The sequence below is a fragment of the Vidua chalybeata genome, chromosome 10 (genome assembly GCF_026979565.1).
Source record: "Vidua chalybeata isolate OUT-0048 chromosome 10, bVidCha1 merged haplotype, whole genome shotgun sequence".
Taxonomy (NCBI): domain Eukaryota; kingdom Metazoa; phylum Chordata; class Aves; order Passeriformes; family Viduidae; genus Vidua; species Vidua chalybeata.
Genome location: NC_071539.1, coordinates 457,701 through 476,011, shown reverse-complemented (window position 1 = coordinate 476,011; position 18,311 = coordinate 457,701). Strand labels below are relative to the sequence as shown.

The window sequence follows — 18,311 nt, the reverse complement described above, 5'->3', positions numbered from 1 at the left end:
GCAGGGAAGATCCCCAGGAGATGCCCGTGCAAAGGGCACCTGATGCCCACTGGCACTCCCAGAATGCTGCATGTGTGGCAGTGACCACAGGAAGGAGCTGCAGAAAAAAACAAACAAACAAACACAAACAAACAAAAAAAAAAAACAAAAAACCAAAAAAAAAAAACCAACAAAACAAAAAAACAAACAAAACCACCACACCTCCCAGGAAACTGCAAAGGAAAACCAGGGTAGCATTTGAGATCCAAGGAAGCAGAGAGGAGGAAGCATCAATGAGTCAAACTGCAATGGCTTAACAACTGTGAAAGTGTGTTACATCCAGCATTCCTTGACTCCCTGCTGACTGCTGTTTCCATGCAGTGCTTTGGTTTTAACACAAAATTACAGCTCATAATACTGGTGAATAGAAAAATAGCAAAGAACAGTGTGTACATCCAGAAGGACAGAGCAAATCTCCACATGCCCTGTCCAGCCAGGCCAGAAAGGAAATGAAGGCTGAACATCCCCTCTAATGAAGGTAATAAATGAAGGTAAAACACTCCCTCTGTGCAGCACCAGAGCTGCTGACCACACGATCTGAGGGTGAAGCTTTGGGTGCAAAGCCCTCCCAGCTGTGCCCCATTTCAGAGGCTGCTCTGGCAGTCACACACAGCATCAGAGCTTTGCACATTCAGGCAGTTCCCTGACACCCTGCTCTAGGGAAGGTGTTTATGCTTGGTTTCATGCTTTCCCACCATGTGTCACTCCTACACTCCTGCTGCTGAAAGCACATTTCGCTGCAGTGACTGCTCCTCTCGTGGCCGTACAGATAAATTTTATTGTCTTTTTAATACATTGAATAAAATTGTAAAAACTGTCACACACGCTGCTGTGCTGCCTTGGGCTGGGGCTTAAACCACAACAGTTGCTCATCTCAGAATCAGGATAAACAAATCACACTGGCTCAGTACTGCACTGCAGGAAAGGTTCTGCCCCCAGATTTGTTCTGCACTGCTTACTACAGACACGTGCCACTGATACCAGTACTTCTCATGCTTCAAAAAATCATTTATCCATGCAACATAAGAGGGGTTTGTCTCTGGGCATTTCTGCCTACCATAAACTTCAGTGCCACCACCACAACCTGGTTGCCATCTCAGGCTCACCTGGACACCAGGCCGGGGGGGTTAAGCCCCTGTGCAGATCTGGGAGGTGGCAGCTGTGGGAGCTCCTGCAAGAAACCTGCATCCTCCCAGCCAGGAGGAACCAGAGGAGCAGAGCTGTGAGACAAGGGTACAAGAGCTCTGTAGGGCTCCTCCAGCTGAGCAGTGCTGATGGCATTTGCCAGATATGTTTAGTTTCATTTATCCCCTCAAATAGGACCAGACACATTCAGCCTCTTGAGCCAGCAAGCACTCACATAAACATCTGAACTGGGGAAAAAATAATGGAGTGCTGGCAGAAAGTGAGCCAAATGTGTTTGTCAGAGGCATTTGGATTTGCAAACCCAGCCCTCTACAGCCAATTCAATCTCTGGAAATCAGAGGGAGTTTACCCATGTCATCACTGGATCAGAATTTGGCCCCTCATTCCTGCTTACCACGACCTAGAGATTAAATCCAGCTCACACACAACCAACCAGGTATTTCCTACACGTCGTCACGAGGGAAACCTTGCCAGCAGGAGCACAGTGAGCCCTGTGGCACTCTTAGCTTGGTTTATACTTGAACCAGCATTACCAGGGGAAAGGGAAAAGCCAGCAGGAGAACATCCCCAGGAGAATGCTAGGTAGAGCAGAGGCTCGGCACAGGGGGCAGTGTCAGAGGTTTCAACAACAAACAAAACTCAAGCTCCGTGTTTGTACACAACTCTCCCAAGCATCTGCACTTCAAACATTTGAGCTGCGTGGCCTCTCTGACAGATGTTTCTTATTCCTCTGGGGCCAGAGATGGACAGGGGGAGCAGAGTGCAGCTCCAGGGTCAGAGCAGCCCGTTGGAACCTGCCTGCCTGGGAGGCAGCCCGGGGAGCCTGGCACAGCCTGCATCTCCAGCATTCCCAGTCCTCCATCCACCTCCCCCAGAGCCCTGCTCCCACTGCTTGGAAAGCAGCTCCGGGGGCCCAGGGCTGCTCCTGGTAAGGACTGGTGCAAACATCCAGCCCCAGAGCACACACAGGCACGGGGCAGCAGCTGAAGGCGTGGGCAGAAGGGAGCCCTGTCACCTCAGGGCTCTCTGAGCCAGCAGCACAAACCCTCCAAAGGGCTGGGGTCAGCAGCATCTCCCTGATCCCCACCTTGTCCTGATGCAGCAGCTCCCTGATCCCCACCTTGCCCCTGCTCCCCACCTTGTCCCTGATCCCCCTGCTGCAGGAATCTCAGCTCCCAGTGGGAATCTCACGGGTACTTGGTGCTGCTGTGGGACTGACACAAGGACTAAACTGGAATTAAATGTTATTTTCCCTTACACATCATGCCATCACTGGGGCACAGAAGCTGCCGGTTTTGCCCAACACACACGATGTTAATCTCAGGACTGTAACACCCTTCCGGGGCAGTCACTTCAGACCTCACATTGTCAGCAAAACCAGAGCAAAGCCAAGGGCTTTCTGCTAAACATGAGGAGATAAAACAAACCAGAGGCCAAGAGCATGTGAATTTACAGCTAAGTACTCCCAGGCAGCAACTCTGGTCTTGGCTAATTTCAACATCAGAAAATGTTTTTCCAGGAAGGGCTCAGAAATGAGCTGAGCCTTTTAGAAAAGGAAAGAAGCCAAGCTGTCCTTTTTCATTCTTATCATGAAAAAGGAATTCTGAACGTCCTTTTCTAGAAAAGGAAAGACTACATTTCTTTCAAATGCTGGAAAACCAGTAATTTTGCACAGCTTTGGGTTCTTCCATCTGTGGACACTGATGGGAAAGCCCTTCCTCAGCTGCTCTGAGGGCACAGCCTCTGCTTGAAGAAGGAGAAAGGTCAGGATGGCTTTGGGGCTGCTGCCACCAAACGCTTCCAGCAGTGCCCTGAGCAGCTCCCCGGGCACACCACGGTGGGAGCACAAGGCACAGAGAGCAGAGGAGTGCCAGGAAGCTGCTTTAGAACCACCCACTCGCCCCTTCCAACAGGTAACCAGTGCCTGACTCTGCTATGGAACAAAGCAAAAATGTGCATCATGTTTGCAAATCCAGATGAAAATCTTCTGTGATTAAGTCCAACATTTACTGCAAATAAATCCCGTGTTTAGAGTTGTTTTCCAAGTGCTTTGCACATAAACAAGGCTTTATTAACATGCTGGCAGAGGTTTAAAAGCAGTTTAATTGCACAAGTCCCCGCTGGCTCAGGGCTGGCAGGGACAATTCAGCAGGACTTCGACCTAGACCAGCCTCTGGCCACAGGGCTCAGGCTCTCAGCCACGGCACCAGCCCAGGTTCCAGCACCTTGCAGAGCTGAGCTTCCTTGGGAAATCATTTCTGCACACATATTGACAACTACCTCCAGCCCTGAGACCGCATTGAGGAAAAAAGTCATTTTCTCTTCAACTCAAAAAATGCTGGAAAACAGGAAATTGAGGCAAATGTTGTAGAAATAAGAACATTGCTGGAGTTTGTGAACAGAGCTGCTGAACATGTGGCTCAAGGACTGCTGAAAGAATTAAGGACACATTCCTTTCAGCTTGATTCAACAATTTTCTTTATGTAAAAAATGCAGCATTAAGCTGACTGTTGTGGAAAATTTACCAGTTTTTAGCAGAGATGTACCAGCTTTAAACAGAAAGCTCTCAGCCTGCATTCACAACTTGCTGTAATTTTACCCAAGACCAGCATTAAAGTCTTTATTGATCTATTTCCTGCTGCGAGATTCAACCATTCCAAACCAGAGTCATTGCCATGTCCTGATCAAAGTAAAGTTTTTTTGTACAGCAGTGATGTATTGTACCTACAGCAGCAATGTCTTGTACCCACAGCCTCTCTGAAATCAGTGATTTTTCCTAGTGCAGCAACAGAAGTCAGTCATGCTTTTGGGTTTGACCTGTCTTCAATTAGAGACTCACTAAGACAGTCAAAGTTTGAGATTCCTAATGCAGCACATCTAATTTCCAGATGTAAGCCAAGGAATAAACAGAAAAGAACATTTATTTTAGTGGCTGTCGAGTTGCTTCCAAGTGCTCTCTATCCCACATCCCTTACAGGATAAATAAAACCAGATCATGCTGGGCTGAATGCAAGGGACCCCAGATCCCAGAGCCCGGCTCCTCCCAGAGGATCCCTGCTTGCCCAGGTGTCCCAGGGGACCCTGCAGCCTCTCCTGGCCCTGGGAACGCCGGGCAGGGGCTGAGGGAGGAGCACAGTGCTCCCCCAGCCTGGCACCAGGGTCTGTCCCAGCACACTGCCCCTTCCCCGTGCCCCCACAATGATGGAATTTGCATTAAGAGTTTTGCCAACAGCAACAGGGAGGCAAGAATCTGCAGTGAGCTGCAGGGCGAAGAAATGGGGGTTTATTGTATTCTGAGATGGACAAAAGCATCGGATTTCCTGAGCACAGCAGCTGGATATTCCATAGGAGGCCATCATGGAAGAAAACACTGCTCTGGAACAGTTTGCAGCATTCATCCTGGAGGGTTTGTTGCATTCAGTAATGGAAAGGACACTCGATCCAACCAACAGCTCCGACACAAACCAACACGCAGGGAAGTCTGAAACGCGCTCCAAAACAAATGGAACACGAGAGCAGTCCCCCAGGGAAGCAGACAGCAAATGCTCTGCCCCTCACCAGCCCCCTGTTGCTTTACACTACCCCTAGCAGAAAGGCCTTGTTCCATGCAGCTGAGGGGTGCCCAGCCTCGCCCCCGGAGGTGCCAGCAGGGCTGGGCAGCGATGGCACCTCCTCCCCCATTCCCCCTCACACACCTGGAGCCAGGTCCAGGGCAGGGTCGGAGCTGACAGCCCAGGGCCGGGCAGGGCCCTGCTCCACACCTGGCAGCGCAATGGCCCCGAAAGGCTTTCCCCAGGGAAATAAATGCTCTTACAAATAGAGGTCTATAAACTTATTTGGTGTGTCAGATTGGACTCTGGTTTCCTGCAATTGCAGTGGAATTCACTTCACTGACAAAAACAAGTTTGTTTGAACCTCTGGGCCCAGGGGACCTGGATCTGTGCCATTACCAATACATCCATAGCTCAGAGCTACCACAACGAGATAAAGCTCAACATGTTCTTTAGATACCTTTAGTGATATAATTAATTCAAAATTACCCCTTTCCTTGCAGTCAGTAAGGCAGCAGCCCAGGCCCTTAGCCAGCACCTTTACTGGGTTTCCTGGGAATGGCACAGGTGGTCATTCCAGCTCTGCAGGGCTGCTCCTGTTCATCCCCCTCACGTTACCCAGGTCACTCCTGCTCCAGGAGTGAGGCCTTCAAATCGTGTCACCTGTTACTCTGAACTCCTCATGTGCCCCAGCAGGCTTCAGACATTTCCAGCATTACACTTAAAGACATCCAGTTTTAACAATGCCGAGCCACATTATTGGTGCAGCAGTTCAGAAACTTCTCTGCACGAGTACGAGGTCAAACACAACCTGGACAAGCAGCGTGCAGAATAGAGAAAGAAAATGCAGGACCTTACTCAATGCTGGAGCAAAACCAGCCAACACAGCCTTCAGAAACCTCATCTGCAGACGTTTGTGAAGTGGTTTTTTGACTAGATCTTGATTTTTTTGACTAGATCTTGATTTTGCCTCTGGTGATCCACTTTAAACCATAACACAAACAAACTTATTAAGTCTAATAAGTGACACCACAGCTTCAGCGTGGTTTAAATGTTGAACCACCCCACACCCGCAGCTCAAAGCAGAGCAGCTCATGAGCATTTAATTTGCCATAGGACACAGCCACTTCCAGAGCTTTGGAAAGCCAACAGCCACGTGGCAGTCCCTGTGAGCCATTCAAGAAGCCATAGGAAAATACTGTTAAGACTAAAGTAGCAGAAGAGACAGTGGGAGATCATTACCCAGCTATGACCTCATTGTTTCAATTAGGAGAATTACAATTTTTAAAGGATTTTTAACTGGATATTCTCAACTACTTGAAAGTGGTGGAGAGCTACTCTGCTGAGCATACAAATGGAGAAAAAGGAGAAAGTGACAAGTTTGAGCTCTCCACTTTTCAATCCATATCACACTTTCACATGCCTTCTCCTCCCAAACAATTCTTCACACGCTATTCCAGAGAAAAATTATTCCATCACTTAGAGCCAAGGGTTTTTAAATGGCCCAGCAAGTGACCATCCCCTCTGCCTTCATCAGCTTATCAGTGCCAGTTCTCCACAAACCCAGCATTGCTTCGTTTAGCACACACATCCCCAGAACCCACTTTTTGGGTTGACCCAAATTTTGAACCCAAAATTTACTTTTTGCTGGCATAGCTATAGCAGGAAAGTCTTCTAGTGCAAGTTAAACTTCCTCAGGAGAGTGTAGTCCAATTCTGTGTGACCCACCACGGCGAGCTCAGCAAGCAAACCACATTCACCAGGTAAAAAACACTCTTGCTCCCTGTGTTGCCAACATGAAGACCCAAGGGTAGCATTCAGGCTTCCTTACCTGCAGAACAGGCACCTCTGCTTCCCTTCTCCCCGCAGTTCCGCCCAGAAGAGCTCTCATTTGCTAGTCTTGACCTTGACAGACTCACGTAGCAACTCCTACACTCCTGAGGCTTCTCACACCCTGCTATTGCTGGTTCTCAATCACAAGCCTCAAACCAGGGGCTCACACACAGCACAGAGCCCCCAGCCAGCCAAAGCAGGTCTGACCCTGTGCCTGCCCCCAACAGCCCCAGGGGTTGTGCCTGGCAGGAGGCACCTGACCACAATGCAGCTCCCTGGCTGATCAGAGCTGCTGACAAACGGAGAGCAGCACCACTCAGATGGGCAGGGGAAAGGCTGCAGCTGACACCCGGACTCTGCTTTGAAATTGTTCTTTAATTGTCACTGGGAAATAAAACACAGTTCAGAAACACACTCTGACCTGTAACTGGGGAATAAACAGCCATGCCTCATCTCCCTCACCCAGAGGCATCTGTTGGCTTCTTTGGGTGAGGGTGGGGGTTGGTTAGTTTTTTTGTTGGGGGTTTCTGTTTGTTTTTTCAACAATTTAAAAGCTGAATTAAAGACCAGTGTGCAGGGCCATCTTTGCTTGTTATTCCAGGACAAGCAAAACTTGTGCAGCAAAGATCAGCTTTTGGTTTGCTTTCAGTTGGCTGGGAGGTGTCCAGGTTCTTGTTAATGAACTGCAGAACATTTTCCTTTAATTACTACATTAGATCTATAGGTTATGTGGGCTACAGATTTGTAGGCTTGCTGCCTTATCCTGTGGATGTAAATCCATGATGTCTAGTGGCCATCAAGAAACAGGAACATGCCTGATTAATCACCCTCACAAAACAACTCCAGAGAGCAAGACAGAGACCTCCAAAATCTTGTTCAGTGCTGCTTTTGCAATTCAAACCATGAAAAAACCACTCCAGCTAATGTTTAAGATGAATGTTGAAAACATCCAGCCTGCACCTGCAGAAGTGCTTTAGCAGGAGTGCCTGGAGTGGATTTGCAGGTGCCTGTCTCTGCCTGACAGGAGATTAAAGATCTCCTCGAGAGCACAGGAACCACTGGTGGAGCATGTCATTGCAGATCAAACACGGAATTACCCCGGCTGAGGATCTGCTCCAGTAATGAGGAGAGCAGATCCTCCTCGGGCACACCGAGCGTTAAACAGGCTTTTCCTCTACCCTGGGGTGACACACAACCCCTCCCTTCCTGCCCACCTCCAACAACTGCCCATGGGAAAGAGAAAGGTGCCACAGCTTCCCAGACAAGAAAATACAGACCTTTCTCAGCTCAGCAGGTGCTGGCCATGCTGGGGTGAGACGCACCCAGCTCCTCACAGCGAGGAGCTCTTGCTGTGCCTGCCCACACCGTGGATGATTTACAGAGCCCCAGGTCACCTCTGCTGGATGGAGTTCAAAAGCAGCAGCCACTGGGGGCCCCTGGCCCTTCACACCTGGTGTGGACATCAACAAGAGCCCATCCCACCCAGGAGAGGACGGATTGTCTCCAGCCCAGCCGGCTGAGGGAGCACAGGGAGGACAGAAGGAATCTGGAGCACAGAGCTGCTGGGGACAGGAGGGGACAGGAGGGGACAGGAAGGCAGCCATGGCCCAGTCCCCTTTACAGCACTCATTCCTCTGATGGAATTGGTTTCCTGGAGTGCAGCATTCTCTGCCCTGTGCTCAGCACCACGCTGCCCACGCAGGCTCTGACTGTCCAAAGCAGCATTTGCACAAACGCAGCGGCAGCTCCAAGCACCGACCCTGCTTCCAGAGTCGCTGCTGCTTTGCTGGGAGCTTGTCCAGCTCCTTACAATGGAGCTAGAATGTCTGACTGTGGCCTGGAGCCACAGGAGAGCTGTACCTAAGTGTGTTATTTTGAAAATCCCCAACACGGCACTCGGAGGGTCATGTCGTCCTTTTTAAGGCATCCAGCAACCCACGGAGGCACTGAAAGAATTTGGCCAGCAAGAAGCTGTGAAGGAAAAGAACAACATGAAAACATTTTGCAAAGGGCCTTTAAGGAGAATTGGCACAATGTAGAGAGAAGAGAGAGCATGAGGAGGGATAAACTGAGGCAGAGTGGGCATGCTGTGTTGCAGGAACAGAGGCACCTGCAGTGCTGGCTGGGAAACAGCTGGGACAGTATCACAAGGGAACAGTGGGGTGAGGGAAGGACTAGGCAATGTCTGCAATGGAAGAACAAATTTAAAACCAATCATCAAAGAAAACCCAGATACAGAATTCAGGTACATAATTAAGATTAGAATTGCATAAAACCCCCTTTTTTAGGCTGACACTGATGCATGAAACACATCAGGGTGGTGTTCTCCAAAGCTGCCTCCTTAATATAATTTCTACTGACTCCTGTAATTAAAGAGATCATGCTCTATTTCTGCCAAGATCCCAGATCTGTGGATCTGCCCCTCCACAATTTCCTTCAAGGAAGCTGAAGATCCAGAGCCTCACGCCACAGCCCCTGATGGGCTTGAACTGCACCCAGATTCCCCAGGCTGGGCTCTGCTTCTGTCCCAGGGGTACCAGCAGCACCATTAAAACCAGACTAAGGAACAGGCTGCCCACTAGAGAGGCAGAGTCCCTGCCTGAAAAGTGAGGCTATTCCCATCTCTTCAGAAGAAAAAAACATCCCTCCCATACATCATTTGCTCTCTATGACTCCATTCCCTGAAGTTTGAGTCTTTTTCCACAGACTCTTTCACGCTGAGGAAGGAGAAAAAGCAAACAGTCATTTAAAGAGAAAACAGAGAAACAGCAAAGCAAAGCTGGATTCCCCGTGAGGGCTCTGGAGGGCGGGTGGGTGTGTGTGCAGGGCAGGTCTGGGTGTGCCTGACTCCTGGGCCGGGTGTTCCCGAGCTGTGGGCGAGGCTGGGCTGTGTGACAGACCAGAGCAGGCTTTGCTGCACAGAGATGCCAGTGCTGAGCCTTAGAGCACGAGTGCCACCCTGACAGCCTGACCCAGGGCTCAGCAGAGCCGGGCTGTGCCCTTGTGCCACCTCAGGTGTTTGTGCACTCCTGTGCAGGTCTCCTGCCGACCTGCCCCTGGTGACCTGCCCCTGTGACCTGCCCCTGTGACCTGCCCCTGTGACCTGCCCCTGTGACCTTCTGACTGTGCCTGCCCACTGTACCTGCCCAGGGTGACCTGCCCACTGTGACCTCCCACCCTACCTGCCCACTCTACCTGCCCACTGTGACCTGCCCGTGCCCCCAGGAGCACACGCAGCTGTGGAGCAGCTCTGCCTTCCCTCCTGGCTTGGACAAAGCCAGGTTATTCCACAGAAAGGTACGTTAGAAACTGAACTGCTGAAAAATGAGCTGAAATTGTGCTCCACTTTTGGTACATACAATTTGCTATGCAGATCCAGCTCACAAACACTTCCTTCACTCAGCTTTCCCCTTCCCAACGCTCCTGAGCTCACACTCAGTCACACTTTCTTGCCAAAATATAGTTTCACTTAACAAAAAGCTCCCTTCATTCTCCCTTGTAATGAATTCCAGCTAAACCAATGTCTTAAAGTCAGACAAGGGCCAGAATTGCCAGCAAAGCAGCGAGCTCAGCACAGATTTGTACAACCATTGTGTTCCCTGTAAGGCCGCCCCGGGAAATCCCAGCCACATCATAATAAAATATTCCACATGTTCCTCAGCCACCTTCCAGAGGGAGAACTTTGTATCTCTTGTAACTTAATGCTCTGCCTCTCAGCAGTGAGAGCTGCAGCTTAATGACAACAGACAGCACATCCTGAGATGAAAACCCTGTTCTTAAAATATTGACAAAGTCCACGTACATTTAAAATATTTGTTTGTATTTTAATGCAGATTTTCAGATATTTGATTTTGGAAAACGTTCTCAGAAATGACTTCAGTTCCTTGTCTACCATGTCTACAAATTACGGAGACTGGCACAAATCATTTAAAATGCCTTTTACCTCGTGTTTAAACCCACAGAGGCACAGCATTGGAATGTGTCACTCCAGAAGCCTTGACCTCAGTCATCCAGGAGAAAAAATTTGATGAACTGAAAGAAAGGAATTGATGCTTTGCTTTTCAGACAGTAGTTAAGATAGAGAAAACGCACCTAACAACAGCCTTCTCACCCTCTCTAGCACTCAGGGGAACAGAATTCAGTGTGAGCTGTCGAGGATTTCCCTGTTCTTAGGGTAGCACCTAAAAATGCCACCCCAGGAGTTAGTGCAGGGCTCAGTTGAGGCGTTGTTCTTTTTTCTGAGACCCAAAGTGCCAGTCACACGAGTGGGCCACTGTTTCTCGGCCCTGGCTCCCGTGCTGAATCAAGGTGAGACCAGCCCTGTTTCACTGGGGCAACCCCTGAGGTAACAAACCCCAGCCAGCAAACTCCACCAGTAAAGTTCTAACTGGCTTGCACAGAACGCCCCATTCCTGCCACCCCTCCTGAGCTCCCACAGCTCACACCTGATTTTGAACTCATCTGAACAACTTTAGAACCTTTAAAAATACATTCGAGGCTTTATCTTATCGTTAAAGTTTTGTATTGCCTTTACATCTCCAGTCGAACTCCTCCTAGAAGGGGCTTTGCCCTAGAATGACACACTTCCAGCAGAAGGGTGCTGTCAGTTTGTGGCTGTTACAGACATCTCTGAGCCGAAAAAAGCACCTGGAAGCACTGACAGACGCCGCCGACAGCGAGAGGAACCTTGTCCTCCAACACCGAGCCGAAGGTGTCACCGGCCGCTCTTGGCGGGGTCGCGCACGAACAGCCCGGCCAGCAAACGCTCCTTGTGTGCGAGGCAGCCGAGCCGCGGCGGGCGGGCCGGGCATGCGGGGCTCCCGTGCGGGGCCGGGGGATGCGGGGCCGGGCATGCGGGGCTCCCGTGCGGGACCGGGCGGTGCGGGGCTCCCGTGCGGGACCGGGGGATGCGGGGCCGGGGGATCGGGGTTCCCGTGCGGGGCCGGGGGATGCAGGGCTCCCGTGCGGGGCCGGGGGATGCAGGGCTCCCGTGCGGGACCGGGGGATGCGGGGTTCCCGTGCGGGGCCGGAGGATGCGGAGCTCCCGTGCGGGGCCGGGGGATCGGGGTTCCCGTGCGGGGCCGGAGGATGCGGAGCTCCCGTGCGGGGCCGGGGGATCGGGGTTCCCGTGCGGGGCCGGGGGATCCGGGTTCCCGTGCGGGGTTCCCGTGCGGGGCGCGGAGGGAGCGGCGGTGCCGGTCCCGCAGCATCCCCGCAGAGGCGGCGGCGGCGGGCGCTTCTCCCTTCCCCGCCTCGCAGCGAGCGGTGCCGATCGGGCCGCGGGGAGCCCGGGCGGGCCGGCAGCGTCCCCGGGAGGAGGAGTCGGTGGCGGGTTCGGCCCTGCCCGTCCTCGGAGGGGAGCGCGCAGGTGGGAACGCGCCGGTCCCGGGAAGGGTTGGTGCGAGGATGCGAAATGAGTTCATTTTGCTTGGAACAGTTCCTGGAGGGGAAGGAGCTGACGTGTGGAGGCGCCTCCGGGGGATGAGCCGCCGGGGGGGGCGGGAGCGCTCCGCACAGCCGGGCCAGGTCCGCAGCTGGGATCCACGGCGGGCACCGGCTGCAGCTCCCGGGCTGCTCCCGGCTCCTGGAATTCCAGCTTCTCCTGTGAGCGGCAGCTCCCGGCACATCGCGCCGGGCAGGGGCACAGCGGGGCAGCTGTCAAATGACAACGCTCTAGGTCATGACACAGATCCGTCGCTGAGGGGAAACCCGAGAGTTTGGGGGCTGGCTCGTGGGCGGGTTTTTCTTTCAAGTTAAGAATTCTTTTTTGCTTATGGCTTAACCGCGAGCGGCTCAGCGCTGTAAGCGCCCGCGTGTTCTGCTTCCCCTGCAGGAGCCCGTCCGCCCGCCGCCGCTGCTGGCGATGGCAGCGTAGGATCCCCGCAGGATGGGGGCCCCGCGCAGGGAACGGCCCCGCTGGCTGGGGACCCTCCTGGCCGCCTGCCTGGCCACCCTCCCGGGCATCAGCGCCTGTCCCCGGCCCTGCGCCTGCCACGGCTCCGCCGAGCTCCACTGCACCTTCCGCTACTTCGCCGCCGTCCCCCCGCGCATCCCGCCGGACGTGCAGCGCATCAACCTGGGGTACGTGCAGCTGCGGCGTTTGAGCACTCAGCTTGCCTTCCAACACTCTGCACAGCAATAATTAACCTTCCAGATTTAGGGCTAAAAATTAGCCGCAGCAATAGGTAAGTCTATCATGTTCTGCCGTGCTCAGCAGTGGCTGCAGCCACAGCCAGCAGAGCCCGAGACCACCCACAGTAAGGAGAAATTTTGGGGATCTACCACAGGACACATGAGAACTTCAGAAAGTTTTCAACTTGACTTTCCTTTATATTACCTGAATATGTTGTGTCTGTAGCATGGAACCTGGAAGAAGACTGAAATAGATTTCTCTCTGGGGAAGGGTAGTCCAGAGCTCAGAAAGTGGTCTGGAAAAGGAGCACGGGTATTAAAATCTGCAGAGACTTTGCTGTGATGTAACGCCAAGGTCGGGGGTTAGATCCCCTGTGAGCCATTCACTAAAGGGCTGGGCTTGATGATCCTTCTGAGTCCCTTCCAATTCAGCCTGTTCTGTGATTCTGTCACTTAGGATGTCCCACAGCCTTAGGGTCTGTGCTTTCATCTGCTGAGTTCCAGGGAAATGTCACTTGTCTGGCCATGTCAGCTTCCATGGTGGCTCCATTCTCTGTGTGGTTAAAGGAGCAGGGAATAGATCACACCCAGGCTTGTCTGACCTCTTCATGCAGTTTCCAGCAAGTGTCCTCTCTCTTAAATCAAATGCTGAGACCCATCAGCAGTATTTGTCTCATCTGTGTGTCCCTTTTGATACACATAACCTTTGAACCATCCAGATGTGTCTGCAGAAAATGTACAAGGAGCTTCTCACTGAAGTGGCAGCGAAGTGAACACAGACAGATGTGTTTCATGCTTGCTGTCACTCACCCCATCCACTGGGAATGTTCCTGTCCTGGAAAAGTGACCACCTTTTGTGCCAACGTGAAGGAATGACTTACTTTCCTCTTGGCAAGGGGAAGTGCTGCTTACCTTTAGCCGTTCCCAAAGAGTGGTTCTTTTGTTTTGGGTTGGTTGGATTTAAAAGCTGTGAGCTGGGGCTGACTAAACCCATCCTGTACAGCTACAACAGCCTGAGAAAACTCAGCCCCACGGACTTTGCTGGCCTGGAGAAACTGGAGTTGCTGATGCTGCACAGCAATGAGATCAGCACGATCCCTGAGAAGGTGTTCAGTGATTTACGTTCACTACAGGTAAGAACTAAATGAGCCAGTGTTACTTTTTGTTATGATTTAACTCTCAGTGATACTGGTAAGCAGCCACAGAGCAGCCTCCTGCAGCATTTTGGTTTCCTGTTTCTTACCTTATTCACGTGAAAGTCAACGGCCTTCACAATCCAGTATCCTCATGGGAAATGTCTTTCCTTCCCAGGTAGGCACTCGATACAGGGGAAAAAGCATGACAAACACATTGCTGGATATCTCTCATCTGTATCTTAGCAGGCAACTGCAGTCAAAACTCTCTTTCTACAGAGGAGAAGATTGCAAAGCTCCAACTACTGTGTCTGAAAAAGGAAACCTGTCATTGTTAATTAGTTAGTCAGTTTGGGGCTTTTTGAGGATTTTTTTTTCCATTGGGATTTCCCTTTCCCTTCAATGCAATCCTGTCTCTTTCAAGACTTCATGAAAAAAAGGCCAAACTCTGCAGAAACTTAACACACTGCATATAAACAATTCTTTAAAGAAACTCCAGTTACCTGGCATTCCTGGTCTGGTGAAGAACTTTCACTGCACAGAGCAACCTCCAGCAGCATTTATTAGGGGTCCTATAATTTAACATGGCTTAATATTATGCATGTGTTACTTTTTTCATGAACAGGTCTTAAAAATGAGTTACAACAAGGTCAGAGTGCTTCAGCAGGATGTATTTTATGGCCTGAACAGCTTGGTACGGCTGCATATGGACCACAATCAAATTGAATTTGTGAATCCCAATGTCTTCTATGGGCTCACTTCCTTGAGGTTGGTCCACCTGGATGGAAATTTACTTCAGCAGCTGCATCCAGACACTTTTGTCACCTTGCGCTATAGTCAAATATTCAGAATATCCTTCCTGAAGCACATCTCTCTATCTGACAATGTGCTGACTTCACTTCCACAAGAAATGTTTTCCTACATGTCAGAGCTCGAGAGCATTTACCTCCACGGAAACCCCTGGTCCTGCGACTGCAGCCTGCAGGGCTTCGCCAGGTGGGCCCGGGAGAGACCAGGTGAGCTGAAGGCTTTGTTTATGCTCTTTAATCCTGTTGTAGAATCTTACTCTTCCTGATACAGGCAATTGTCCTTTATTCATCTATTTATTCTCCCAGAAAAGACTGGAAGATAGGATTTGTATAGGTGTGTGCAATCAAGATAAAGAGATCAATACCACTGCCTTTCCCAGATTAAATTAATCTAATGGCCATTCCCAAGTGCAGCTTTCCTTAATGGAGAATTTTCCTTGGCCAGTCCAAAGTTTCTGTCACTGGGAGAATCCACAGGGAACAAGCTAACTTTTGTGGAATTGGCAAGAGCAAGAGCCACATTGCACTTGATTCTGTAAAAAGAAATTCAGGAACTCAGGGGACTCTAGGACTTTTTCTGTTGCTGCCATTCACGTGTCACTTAAATCTTTGGTTTTGTTTTATTCAAAAGAACCACATGTTAGTAGCTATATATCATTTTTAATACTAAAACTTGTAGCACAGAAACTTACTGAAGTTTTCTTCCCTTCAGATGTTATAAAGTGCAGAAAAGAGAGAAGTTCTGGTGTCCAGCAGTGCCCAGTCTGTGCTAGTCCCAAAACTCATAATGGGAAAAGTTTAGTGGATCTCCCTTCTGCATCTTTCACCTGCACTAAGCCAATCATCCATGACTCCCTGAAATCCAGAAACCTCACGGTGCCAGATGATGGGGATTTCAGTTTCGTGTCTCCCAAGGACTTGATAGCTCCAATAGGATCTGTGGTTTTGAATATGACTGACCAAGCAGGAAATCGAGGCAACATGGCTTGCAATGTTCAGAGACCTAAAGAAATGTCTCCCATCTCATTTGACAAAAATGGCCCCAGCCGAGTGCTCAAAACCTCGTTCTCAGCATTCCTGGTGTGTGGTATCGATGATGGACACATCCAGCAGCTGTGGAGCATCCTGGCACTGTACAGCAACTCTCCTTTGAAACTGGAGCGAACTGCGCGGACAGCTGACGAGCCTTTCAGTAGCTACAAATATAAGCAGATCATCAGTGAGAAAGATGAACTTTTCACCAGTATCGAGGCTGAGCTGCGAGCTGAGCCAGCCTGGCTGATGCAGAGCCACGTGTCCCTGCAGCTGGACAGGACAGCCACCACGCTCAGCACGCTGCACGTCCGCTACGCCACCGAGGCCCAGCTCGCCCTGCCCAGCGATGACAAAGACTGGGTGAGACACCACCACTGGGCCATCATTTCCAGGGACAACAGCACCCAAACGGAGCACACGGTGCTGGTCGGGGGCACCGTGGAACTGGGGTGCCAGGCAGCTGGAGAGCCGGCTCCCGCCGTGGAGTGGATACTGGCCGACGGCAGCAAAGTGCGAGCTCCTCACATCAGTGAAGATGGGAGAATCATAGTCCTCAAAAGCGGGGTGCTGACGCTGCGGACAGCTGACGTGTTTGACTCGGGGCTCTACCACTGCATCAGCACCAACCACGAGGACGCCGACGCGCTCCCGTTCCGAATCACGGTGCTGGATCCTCACGTGGAGCACAACGGGCTCAACGGAGCCCGGCTGTCGGCTGCTCCCGGCAGCACACTGCACCTCCCCTGCACATCCACGGCTGCTCTCCGGACGCTGCCGTTACCTGGGTGCTCCCTGAGCACACAATTCTCCGACACTCTGGTGGAAACAAACATATTTTTGCCAATGGCACCTTGAGAATACAAGGGGTGACAGAGCGAGATGTGGGCTACTTCCGATGCGTGGCAGCCAACCGGTACGGCGTTGATCTTTTGGTTTTCCAAGTGCTGATGAGACAGGAAGAAACTGCTCTGAAGAAAAAGCATGGAGCTCCGGGAGAGTGGGAAGAAGGCTCTGGCAATGAACTGCTGCGCTCTGCTGCAGCACAGAGACATCCCTCAGGCACTCCAGCCACCCTGAGAGCTCACGGGGAGTCTGCTGCATCAGCAGCCAGCAGCCAGGGCGCACAGAGCGCGCGTCACAGGAACAGCCACGGGAAAATGCCTCACTGGCCCTACGGAGACAGAACAGGCAGGCGGTTCAGGGGACACAGGAGACAGTTTGTTTCCTCAGGCAGGAGAGTGGATCCACAGCGCTGGGCAGCCTTGCTGGAGAAAACAAAGAGGAACTCGACAGTGACAGGCAAACGAGGAGAAGCTGCAACAGAACCACCCGTTCAAGTCCATAAGCTCTCAGAGGTACCCGAGGATGAGGAGGAGACATCTGGTGATCTCATATCTCCAGAAGAAGAATTCATACCAGCAACAGGGAGATCCCCAGTATCTGCTCTGGGGAGAGCAACGGAACTCACGATCACTGAAGGGCCCGAGGAGACTGCGAATCCCCCTCCTGCCTGGGACACCTCTCTCCTGCTCCCAGAGCCATTAACTCCCTACCCTCACCTCTTCCACACCCTGTGACACCTGCCAGCAAAAGGCCACAAACACTTCCAAAACCTACAGACCCATGGGAAAGATCTGTTTTGAGTCAAATATCAGCAAATGGTGTAAAACAGCCAGGTGTACCAAGTGGAACAGCCACACTCTTCCCTGCTGTGCAAAAGTCAATATATTCTGGGCAAAGTAATAGCCAGCATCCAAAGTCTGCATCCAGGACACCCACGACAGAAGCTACAGGCACCAGCAGGGCTGTAACTCCCCAAAACACAGCAGACAAGTTACATATTTTTACTGAGTCTATTGATAATGTCTCCACCAAAACAGATCACCAGGTCCCTGTGGCAACAGTCAATGCACCAAGCCCTGAATTTGGCCCCATTTATTTTCACAGTACTCAGAAAGGAGGAACCCTACTCCACCACTGGCCTCAACTTTCACTACTCGTCAGCAAATCCAGGTTATCCAGGATGTTCCAACACATCCACCCCAGCTCCAGCAGCACTATGGAAGACGAAGGAAATTTCTGGTCGGAGACGACTTGTTAGACCAGGACGTATCCCAAGTATGAAAGAGCGCCGATACAATTCTGGGAGGCCGGGGTCTGCCAGAGGAAGTACAGCGGTGGCTACAGGTGTTCAAGTGAATATGAACTATGTATCAAATGTACCAGCCTTAAATAACTTCAGCAGTTCCATCAATCCATTTAGCCCAGAAACACCCCTGTCTTCCCCCTCCACCGTGAATATGCCATTGGAGCACCCCGTGGGTACCCATCAAAACACAGCATTCCTCAGGGAAGAGGAACAGAAACATAGTGCAAGGCAAAAAGCTGCTGCCACAGCCATGCCTGTCACTGCAGAGGACACTGCCACTACTGCAACCAGTGGATTGGGTGTGAGGGGTTTGAAGCCAACAGTTGCACTTGTTATCACTCCTCAAACCGACACCAGAAGTCACCAAAAGTAAAACACTCAGAGTGGGAGGAAGGAAAGGTCAGAGAAGGAGAGGCCTCCTAAAACACCTATCCCAGAGCATGTGGCTGCAGCCCAGAGCACTGCAGCCACCCCTGCAGCGAGC

At 51.3% G+C, this 18,311-nt stretch overlaps 2 protein-coding genes across 2 annotated transcripts in view; one reads left to right on the top strand and one right to left on the bottom strand.

Annotated features, from left to right (window-relative positions):
- Positions 1 to 11,122: 11,122 nt before the first annotated feature.
- Positions 11,123 to 12,196, bottom strand: LOC128792960 (uncharacterized). Its single transcript, XM_053951884.1, has one exon. It carries the CDS (start codon positions 12,194 to 12,196, stop codon positions 11,123 to 11,125), a length of 1,074 nt encoding a protein of 357 aa, XP_053807859.1.
- Positions 12,197 to 12,383: 187 nt separating this feature from the next.
- IGSF10 (immunoglobulin superfamily member 10) overlaps positions 12,384 to 18,311 on the top strand; it is a 9,952-nt gene continuing 4,024 nt past the window's right edge. The window contains 9 exon segments of the mRNA XM_053951883.1: positions 12,384 to 12,650; positions 13,705 to 13,834; positions 14,460 to 14,850; positions 15,356 to 16,440; positions 16,443 to 17,226; positions 17,229 to 17,639; positions 17,642 to 17,752; positions 17,755 to 18,185; positions 18,187 to 18,269. Coding sequence (XP_053807858.1) covers positions 12,457 to 12,650; positions 13,705 to 13,834; positions 14,460 to 14,850; positions 15,356 to 16,440; positions 16,443 to 17,226; positions 17,229 to 17,639; positions 17,642 to 17,752; positions 17,755 to 18,185; positions 18,187 to 18,269 — 3,620 coding nt within the window. The 5' untranslated portion in view covers positions 12,384 to 12,456.

Bases quoted from the DNA above. Each gene is read 5' to 3' on its own strand.
- LOC128792960 (XM_053951884.1), bottom strand. From the start codon at position 12,196: ATGTGCCGGGAGCTGCCGCTCACAGGAGAAGCTGGAATTCCAGGAGCC.